Source organism: Battus philenor, unplaced genomic scaffold (genome assembly GCF_028537555.1).
Source record: "Battus philenor isolate CCGP_79_NKW_IND1 unplaced genomic scaffold, ilBatPhil1.0.hap1 SCAF_21, whole genome shotgun sequence".
NCBI lineage: Eukaryota > Metazoa > Arthropoda > Insecta > Lepidoptera > Papilionidae > Battus > Battus philenor.
Window position 1 is genome coordinate 8750608 of NW_027181684.1, and position 11046 is coordinate 8761653.

At 30.2% G+C, this 11046-nt stretch overlaps 2 protein-coding genes and 1 long non-coding RNA gene across 3 annotated transcripts; all 3 read left to right on the plus strand.

The window, feature by feature from the left end:
* Positions 1-1893: 1893 nt before the first annotated feature.
* mRpL23 (mitochondrial ribosomal protein L23) lies at positions 1894-3183 on the plus strand. The gene is made up of 3 exons (XM_068766633.1): positions 1894-2050; positions 2124-2403; positions 2958-3183. The coding sequence occupies exons 1-3, from the start codon at positions 2037-2039 to the stop codon at positions 3114-3116; spliced, it is 453 nt and encodes a 150-aa protein (XP_068622734.1). The 5' UTR covers positions 1894-2036; the 3' UTR covers positions 3117-3183.
* A 3728-nt stretch (positions 3184-6911) lies between these two features.
* Positions 6912-8312, plus strand: LOC137923422 (uncharacterized). The gene is made up of 2 exons (XR_011107556.1): positions 6912-7070; positions 8086-8312. It is a non-coding gene; the product is annotated as an uncharacterized lncRNA (long non-coding RNA).
* A 1166-nt stretch (positions 8313-9478) lies between these two features.
* LOC137923385 (mitochondrial import inner membrane translocase subunit Tim29) lies at positions 9479-10287 on the plus strand. The gene has a single exon (XM_068766629.1). It carries the CDS (start codon positions 9623-9625, stop codon positions 10178-10180), a length of 558 nt encoding a protein of 185 aa, XP_068622730.1. The 5' UTR covers positions 9479-9622; the 3' UTR covers positions 10181-10287.
* The last annotated feature ends 759 nt before the right edge of the window (positions 10288-11046 follow it).

The following is an 11046-nucleotide window of genomic DNA, read 5'->3' on the forward strand; positions in this document are numbered from 1 at the left end:
ATCAAAATAACAAAAACTAATAAATTCTAAAATTTCAAAATATATAGTTTTAATTTAAATTAGCATATTGATATAAGCAAAGAAAATTCTCTATTAAGAATTACAATTATCTGAAATGTCAGTGTTGTCATATAGATAAAATCTCAATACAAATCATGTAATTAGGAGCTCCAAATTGATTTATAACACACATAATACAAATGTATAATATCACTTAGTTTTGATTTGTTATTGTTTTTACTTCACGGTGCTTTGCATGATGACATATTCAATTGCATGCATTAAAAATGGTCATAATAACTAATGCACTATTTTGAAAAGTAATTATAGAGGATTCCCTAAAATAAAGCTCTATACAAAGATCAGCATTATTATTAGAACATTATTACTAGACCTTTTACTTTCTTGCAGAATTAATTTATACTAAACCTAGCATTTATTTAATATGTAGATACAAATTTTAACAAAAAATATCCAGGATGCATAAATCCTAGAGTATTAAATCTTTAAAATGTGATATAAAAGAAAACATCATTAGTCAACAGATTTTGAAAGTATATTATTAGTAGTTTTAATGTACATTTTACTTGATACTACATAATCCTCAATCTAAGCTGCTTTACTTCAAATTTAAAACTTATAATTGTAACCTTATTTTTCTTTAATTTAAACAAATAATTACAAAAAATACAAATTTGCATAGAAGCTAATATTTAACATTTATTTTTAAAATGTGTTTTATGCTGTATGAATAAAAGAATAATGTCATTATCTTATTATGCAATAATTTAACCGATCAAAGTCAAGCTATATTTATAATAAGTGTAAATTTAAATAAATTTCAACGTAATTATTAAAAATTCGGAAAACATGCAACCAATTCGAAACCAAAACAAACACTGATGACATGGTAAACGACAACACGCTTACGAATAATACAATTCTGTGCACTTATTGGAAGCCACTGCCTTATCTACATGAACAATTTTTAACAAATTTAAGCAACATTTTGTAAGTTTTTAGTATAATTCAACATTTAGTTACATTATTTTTACTTACCAACTCTTGATCGGGTGACAAGGCCACCGCCATCTTTATGACTAAACTGACATTCGGTTAAGTATTACTAGCGGAGACAAGCATATATCATATATATATTATAAATAAGTATTATTTCGAGAGTAGTCATTTAAAGGTATAATTTATCTAAAATATAAAAAGAATTATGATAGTAGTTTCTTTGAAATCGACAATTATTCTTTGCAAGAAGTTGGTTATCTTTAAAGCAATTTTCTTTTCTTACATTTTTTACACTTCTGGGCTAAAAAGTTTAAAGGCGTTTTACAAATCTCGATTTATGTACGTTTCTGTATACATTGCATTTATTTTAGACTTCTACTTGAAGGTCCTATAGTAGATACCTGTTTTTACAAATAAACGATTGATTTGAATTGAATACATCTAACAGCGCTCAGATGGACTTTTGAACCAGAGGTTTTCCTGTCTTGTGATTTCTCTACTACAGTTCACGGCCGATCTGTTAGATTAAATGAAAGAGAATATATGTTGTAGACATCTAATAAGTAACATATCAATGAATTATATGAAGTTAAAAAATTAAACTAATAAATTCTAAAATTTTATTGTTTACACTTTACAACCTTAATTATTTAAAATTTAGTAAACAATGAAACTGTTTAGAGTCAGTAAACAATCAATCACCTTATTTAGTTATAGTATAATATAATTTTACGTATTTGTAGAGTTATTTAGGACATGTAAACTGAACTGTTATAGTTGTTATTGAATCGATTTGAACTCTGGTTGTTCAAGTTGTATAATTTGTGTGTAATAGCACTACGTATGAACGACACTTGTATCATTTCATGTCCTTCGCCTTTTTTGAGAATAAAAGCTGTCACTGTCATGTTTATAAAAAATAGTACTTTAATTAGGTTATGTTCTCAAGATACAATCCAATCAAAATTTAATGCATATTATGTTCATCTAGTCGTAGTATAAACACAGTTTGCAAAATGTCAACACGTTGGTAAGTAGGCTATGTTTTTTTCCAAAATATGATAAAGTATACAGATTTTCGATGTCTTAATAATTTTTTACAGGTACCCAATTTACCAAAGAGGGAATCCTCAACTTAGAGTATTTTTACCAAACTTTTGGATGAAATTAGTGCGCCCTCATCCTAAGCAACTTCCGAACATTGTACACTTTCAATGTTCGATGGAAATGACGAAGTATGACATAAGAAATTATTTAGAAAAAATATACAATATTCCCATTGTCGATGTTAGGACCAAAATAACATTAGGAAAATTCCGAAAAGACATTGGTAAAGGATACATTGTTAAAGATGATGACATTAAATATGCATACATTGTTTTGGTAAGTAAATGGTACATAATTTCAATTGTTTAAACATGAAATATTTTTAACGGTATAATTCTTAACAAATTGTGAGATATGATATGTAATATTTGTGATGCTGTAGAAATTGATACAAAAAAAATGTTTGGTGTGGAACACAGCTTCTGTTGTTAAGTGTGGTACATGGACATTAAACCTAAATTGCAGATGCTGTATTTAATTTACATGAATTTTTAGATTAGAGAACTAGACTCCTTTCTGCCTGAATTAATTAACTTTGAAATTAATAATAGTGTAGAAGTGGCTTCAATAAATATTATTCATTAATTATCTACCAAAACTATTATTGGAGTCTCTACTTGCACACAAACATGTAGTCATCGCACTTGCTTAACCAGTAGAAAATTAATTATTCATATGTCTTGCCTTATTAGACATAACCTATATAAATTTCCAGTGAGATCTTAAATTGAAAGCAATCTGCATTGTGTCCTTCAACAACTCTCTCCTTTAAATCTATTACCTTTTGCAAACTTCAAGTTTTTACCTAGTTATAATCTTTAATATTTCAGCCGAAGGATATGACATTTAAATTTCCTGATTTATTTGAAAGTCAAAAGAAAGAAGATGAAGAAAGTATGAAATCTCTGGATGAAGCCAAGAAAAGTTTTAATGAGTACTTAGATAAAAATAAAGACAGAACAGATGTCCCTAGCTGGTTTTCAATTTAGTACTTCACTAAGCAATTTTTTCTAGCTAGAATTATTAAATTATGTTAAATAGTAGATTTAATTGAAAATAAATAATAATCCAAAATTTTCTTATCATTTAACCCTTCATCAGCTGCAAATTAAGTATAATCTAAAAAAAGAATGCAATGTGGTATGGACTTTAAAAAATGGTAGTATTTTCCATAACAAATTAAAAAGTATATCATTTTAAAAGATAGAATCTAGTACCCATCTTTTTTAGACTGACAAAATTGGAAAGTTCATGTAAACAATTATGGCAGAAGTATTTTTATGAGCAATGTTCCCAGTAACTACCATACATCTGCATATATTTGTTAACCTCTAAAGGTTAATATAAATAAATGTTAATACAATGACTGTCATTATTCTATAGTAGTAGTGATAGTCATTTTGTAAATAATTTTAACTTTTTTAAATGAACTGCTTATAAAAAGAATAGAAATTGCTATCTGTAACAATTAATATTTTTATAATAATCATATAGCCAATATACACCTATAATGAAGATTAGACCTCCCCCAAGGATCACCATGATCTTACACTTCCTTTCTTTAGCAACTATCTGCAACTTAAACTAAGTTGTCAGTCCACCTAGTGAGTTTTAGTACTTAATAGCTGGGGCTTAGGATCTTTTTAATTTACCTTTCCTTCCAATGTTCAAATATCAAGCATTGATTATTTTGAACTGAGAGATGCTTATTTCCAGTCGTCGACATAATTATAGCTCAGATGATGATCAGCTTAATCAATAGGTACAGCCATTGTCACACACATTATAAAACAATAAAATAAAACAAAGAGAAATGTCATAGAAAAATTTACTAACGTAATATACATGAGTACTCTAACAGTCTTAATCACTGATAACAAATCTTATAAAATTCAGTCTGATTGATTTTTCATACTTATTCAAAAAGAATTAATACAATGATAATCCTATTTTTACCAAATTTTTATGGTAAAAATAAAATAATTTCACAAAAAAGACTGAAATTAAGACATTTTTTAAAAATGTCAGTGATTACCACTACATTAAAAAAGAAGACTTACAACATTTCCAATAAGAGTAACCAGCTAAAGTCTCGTTTTTTGATAATTTTATGAACTAACAAATTAAAAAAACAAACTTAAAAAATATACTTGCAAAAATCACTTCCTGTAATTAGTTTAGAATTCATCTAGAAATACAGATGAATGACAATGTGGACATTGTGAAACATCAAGAAGGAAAATTACCTGAAAAGAAATAAAGTAATTTGATACTGAATATTATACCAATCCATTAAGCCCATTTGGGCATTCTCAAATTGAAATGCCTAAACACATTGAGAGACAGCCCTATCAGCTAGGAGATATCACCCTTATATAGTCCTTCCCAAGGATTGTCTGCCCAAAATAAAAGGTTGCAATGGATTCTCAATTCAGGTCGTTACATAAATTGGGGGGCCGTCTAGCGCTACATACCTTAATCAAACGCTCCATGAAAGGACCCTCGCGTCTGGGCCTTTGATGGAGCGTTTATCAATTTGGTTATTATTGACTGGCTACTTTTATAACTAAAATATTAATAAAAAAAGTGGGCAAATCTTCAGGAAAGCTTCTTTTTATGATTAGAGAAATTCAATGCGTGGCGATATATCCTTGAAGTTTTCTCGTCTGTCTTCTATTTAATTTGTTTTTGGTTAATATGTTTGCGTCATCCGGAACAGAAAACGTAACCCGTGAAACTTCCCGGAGAGATTACTTCACAGGCAAAGTGTCGGCGCGAAAAAGCTATAATTCTGATTTATTCTAGAGAGATATGAATTTTAGAATCTAGAATATGATTAATCTCTGAACAAAGAGGGTATGTCAAAGCTCATGAAGCTGGAAATGACAAAAGGGAAAATAGTATTTGTTAATAATTAGTTTATTAAAATTACAACGTATCAGTGAAATCTAATCTGTAGTATCTGAACTTCAGTCCAGTTTGATATTTGTATTCCAAAAAAAAAGTAACTTACGCGTGGATGTTGCTTGCATATCAGACGAATGCGACCATGACAATTAAAGCCACATGCACGACAAAACACTGTTTTTTTATCTCGATGGCATGAACATTTTTTATCGTATTCGTTGATTATTTGAGGGACTCCACGGCCCACTCTTTTAGAAGGTTGCAACATTTTACCAGAAGCTGCAGCCACCACAGGCGTACTTAAAGATTCCATCGTTTCCCTCAGTAATTCAGTGTTCTAATAAAATATTTTGAATACCTTACAAATATTTCTGATAATGCGGGTAAATACACAGAGGAGTCCATCAGTATTACCATGTAACTAAAATACAGTTTCGACCAAAAATTAAAGAGGATTTTCAAAAAACACGAAGTAAGAAAAATATTTTGCACATTGTGAAACCCATAAAGGAAATTTAAATTTTAGTAAAGATATACGGTTTTTAATTTTAATATTGGAACATACAATATATTATCTTCATATTCTTTTCATCCTATCAACGTCCATTGTAAGATATAAGCCTCCCCCAAAGATTGCCACAAGGTTACTGCTACCCTTTGGAAACTGATCCCTCTGTCACCTCGAACGGCGCCCACGGACGGAATTGGGGTGCATTGGCGTACCTAGGGAGGGGGGGGGGCGGTGGGTGCGGTCCGCACCGGGCGGCACTTACCTTGGGGCGGCATTTTTTATATTTACTAATAGTTGTAAAAAGCAACTTTTTCATTTCAAATTTATTTTCTTTCTTGAATAATAAATGATTATTATAAGTTTAATATTTGATTTATATAAATTATGATTAACTTTATGATTTCGAGTATTATTCCTCGGTGTATATAAATCCATTTTAGTGTAAATTTTGGATTCTAATTCAAGAACAAGATAATAATTTTATTTTATTGTATTCATTAAAATTCGTTGAATTCGTAAAAGGATCTTTAAAATTTTTTGATGTCAGTTTATAAATGTCATTTCTTTTGAAAAGTTTATATGATTACTTTGAAGTGATATATTAATTTTTTTTAAATCAAAAACTATTTGAATGACATATAATAGAAAGGGCGGCAAACTGGAGATCGCCCCGGGCGGCAAAAGTTCTAGGTACGCCACTGTTGGGGTGGGCTTATTCTATGCTGGATCCACAAGACTGATTACATTATCTGCATCAGAATAAATACACATCTGCGGCTACTCGTAAACACAGCTTTGAGTTATAATTAGAGCTTCACTTCCAAATGAAACAAAACCTATAGTTCAAGCAGTTACATGAAACGAATTAATTTGTTAATCATAATTTTATTTGATTTGGTATCTGGCACAGGTAAGACTTACGGTAAAGTTCAAATGCGAACGAATTCAAATTCACTTTTGTAGAACGTTGTTATTAGGCAGAGTGTTGCGATAACTAGTAATTGCGATAGACAAAAATAACGCTTTACAAGACAACCTGCCTGAAAACTTCGCTTTGTTTATTCGACATGTCAAATTAAATGACGGGTACTATGTAAATCCAAATTTAACTTTTTAATAACTTGATTATTTCAAACTAAAAAAAAGATGGAAAGGTTACGGGAACTCGATTAAGATCTCTTTATTGACACGTTAACAAGGTGTAACTGTGCATTTAATTACTTTTATCGTCAATTATAGCATTTTACTGTTTAATCTTTCGCGTGAATCTGCACAGGAAGTTGTATTGTCTGGTAAAGCATTCAATTGATGCAAGTTGCATGCAATGTATCCTTTATAAATGATCGACTTACGTTAATTCTTGCCAAAGAAGCAGGTAACAATGGCAATGAAACCTTTAATGTGTTTGTTTGGTTTTATTTTTTGCTTTACGGCAATTATTGGCCAGTTACAAGCTTTGCCCAAGCCAGAACAGGAACATGATTTATCAGCAGCTTATTATAATGCACACAGACCCTTGAAACGTGTAAGTAACATAAAATGTTAAAAATTATATTTTATTGTTCTACTTTTAAAATTTTAAATATCTTACTAACAAAGATATGTTTATAATTGTTATACATTAAATTTAAAGAATACAATCAGTGAAAAACCTCTGAAAGAGAAGTTTTTTTGGATATTGTGTAGCAACAATACTGATATAGCAAATGCTGAGGAGCTTTTGTTTAAAAAAAAATATTCGGTACTACTTAGGGATTCTTCTTAGGGCTGGTAGAATTTGAGGTAATAACAACACGTAGTCCGAAGTAGAAAGTGTATTTCATTCGAGCTTCACCTGCATTTATATCGATGTAAATAAAGAATTATATTTCTGTGTAATTCCTCTGTCGATGTGTCGCTGACTATGACATTATGTAGCTCCTACTCTACATATTTCTATTTGATTTACCATCTACATGTTTAACAGTAACTATCTAACAAGATTTTATTTCTATATTTTACAAAATATGTCTATTTGAGGGTAAAGCCCGTGCTAAACAAATTTTGAAATTTCTTAAAGCGGTGGCTAGCAAAACACGATCAAAGCATGCTAGCTGGTTACATACATAAAGAATCTTTATTCAAAATCAAAAAGAGTATCTTCAACAACTTTAACAGCTACATTCATGAAATCATTCTGGTTATTGGTTAATCTTTATAACTTGTTTATTTTAGGAGAACTTTGAGGCCAGTTATCCGGGAAAAATTTCGCTAATATACGGCAGACTTATTAAAAGTGCGTGCACTCATTTTGTTAGGGTACAACTAAGAATTTTTTGAAATTTCAAAAAGAGAGGTCAAAAAGTCTTATAAAGCTAAAATATTATATAAAACTTTTTGATATATTTCATTTCATTAACTCACTTAATTTTATTAATTAGTAACTTAAGTTATTTTAAAATTTTAGTTTTTTAATAAAGATTTCTATAGAGAAATAGTTCGAGCGTGTAACGTCGCTGAAAAGGCGTTTGGCGTAATGGAACGTTTTTGTATTGTTTTAGATTGCTAGACAGATACCGCCTCCACCTGGCATGCCACCGTATAATATTCCACCAGTTCCAGATATGCAAAATTTTATGGAGACACCACGAGTTCGACGTGCCACAAAAAGAGTGGGTGGATTTTTGCCAGCTCAAAAAGGATAATGTAATTCTATTTTGATGTACGGCGACATTATTTCTTAGTTTGAATGTTGTTATGATCATAACTATAATAAAAGTTAAGCATTTATGAGGTATTCATTTCATAAACCATTACAAAAATTCCACATGTATATTTTTGTTTATTGTTAATAGAGAAGCCATGGTAACGTACCTTTTAACTAACCTTTTGTCTTCGTTTTAAAATTTATGATGTATGACTAAAATAAGCTCGTTATCGGTTAGTATGATCGTTCCTCTATTGTATGATATTGCAGCTATATTTCTTTAATAATAAATTGTCATATGTTCAATAATAAGTTGATTCTTAAATTATAGGAATGGCATTTTAATTCAATATACATATAGCATGCGTGAAGGTAGATATTATTCTCAAATCTTGTGAAATAAAAAGGAAAAAAGAAATTTATCGTCTGCTCTAAAAGTTTTTTAAATCGGCAAAAATTTTAATATTTACAATGTCTATTGAATTGAATTGAATTAGCTAGAAGAGAGATTGGTTCTTAGTAAAAATATTGCAGAAAAGCAGGGAGGCTGCCAGCATTTCTTAACACACGGGCTAGATACACGCATGCAAGAGGATCTCAAGAAAGAAGAAAACTTCAACTCTGAGAAACCAAGATACGGGATGACGGCTGTTCCCCTCAACAACACCTGGAGGAATAAAGAAACGGTGTACCCCATTCACACTAACGTGCCACATAACGCCCAATTGATGCACGAGAACGGGCAGAATTATTAGTAGGAGAAATGTAAATTTTAACGAATTGGAGGTCCACGAATACCGTGACCTGCGAAGTTATGACCGCCCCACAAGGCCAAAAGCGTCAACATCCAACAGAATGTAGAAAGAACTGAGAAGTGCAAAATATGCAATATTGCGTAGGTTTACATATTAAAAAATTAATAAGAATCTCTATTTTAACCTAACAGGGCTTAATTTAACCAATTTAAGAGATACATGTTTGTACGACTTCAATATTACATCTGTACTACATTCGTTGGATTGCATTAAAAGTGATCTTTCAACCACATCTTTGTAAACTATTATTAAAAATATGGGTCATATTATGGAACACTTTTTAGTAGAATCTGTTTATTTTACGTAACTAATAATAAAGTGACCTGATAATTGAATTTTTTCGCGTTAATTATTTACCTTATATTTAGCGATACTACTACTTTAGCAAAATGTGATCATATGGGCCTATTGTCCTTGCACGTTTTGCATTATCTGTCGGTTGACAGAAATATATAATTTTGAGATCGCCTAACTCTGAAAATTAAAATGTTATGAGTTTATGGGTATAAAGAAGATTTATGGGTAGAAGATAGTATAACATTTTGGATTAGTAATAATTGTCAGAGAGTTTTGTTAATGATGCTTAGAAATATTGCAAAAACTTCTAATGTTTTTGCTAAGCCAAAGTTTCCTGAGAAGTTTAAGGGAACGATACTGGAGAAATGGGCCGATTATTGGAAGAATCTCTTTATTGATTATCGGCAGATGTTTCAAGATTTAAGGAGTGATGTCCAAGAACAACCAAGAAAAGCTTTTATATGGGCTACGGGTCTAACTACTATTTACGCTCTTGTACGAAATAACCCAAAAGAAATTGATTTCCAAGATTATTTAAAACAAATGTCCAACGAAGTAATATTAGTAAGTGAAGAATGCTTAAATCGTAAATCGATAGAACATATACGATACTTAAATAGATGTTCTAATGAAGGAGTAATACATTATAAAAATTTTGGCATTGCCTCAGTAATTTACGTTACCGACATTAATGATTCTTGCGACTTATACAAGTCACAGTGTTCATATTTAAAACCTACCCTTCTTAGTTTTCCTTCTAGAGTAATAGACATAGGCATGTTTGGTAAATGGTGGAATATTTATATTAAAACAACAAATTATGATGTTAATTTGTAACATACTTAGATAATTAGTGTAGTAATTCAATTTAGTTAGTGAATTATTGTATATAAGACAAGTTCTTAAAGAGTTTCTTTATAAATATGATTTTGCAAAAATATAAATTTGTTTATAAAAAATGTAATAATAAATGTTAAAGTGGCTTAATTTTTTTATTGTATATCATCAACATTATTTCAGGGATATTATGTCCATTTCCAATAGGACTGGTTTGAAGCTTTGATAAAGAGGTTAATAGTTAAATCTACACTGTTGGGCAGCATTCAGTAAACTGCATCGCTAAATGGGCCATAGAGAGGGATATGTTTGGGCTTTTTCTACAAAATCAATTCAGAAATTAGGAGATCCTTATACAAATGAAAGTAGACCAACATTTCAGAAAATGTAGAAAAGGATGTTCACCAACATAAATCAAAACCTAAATACTATGTTTCATTATATCTGATATAATTCTATACTACTTTGTAATGATAAAGCATAAGGAAACAAATAAAAAACATCTTATTAGACATTGTACACAGATTGGTCATCCTATTGATGATGCAAAAAAGTGTTTGTGTTTATAGAATGGCACCTAAAATTGATCTTAACACCATTCCCTGTGTTCCATATGCTAACTTGGGATTTACTTATTGATAAAAACAGAGTGCAACTTTAAGAAGTGCATTAAAAACTATTTTCAGAGGCTAGGTCTCTGTGGCTTGTACAATCTCTAATCTTCCTTTTGCTCAATTCTGCAAATGTCTGTCACGTGTATCACTAAAGCTCAGTTAAAAAAGCGGATGTGTCTTTAAAGCTTTTGTATTTGATTCATATTTGTATTATCCACAAGATCAGTCATCTTTGGGGGAGACCTATGTTAT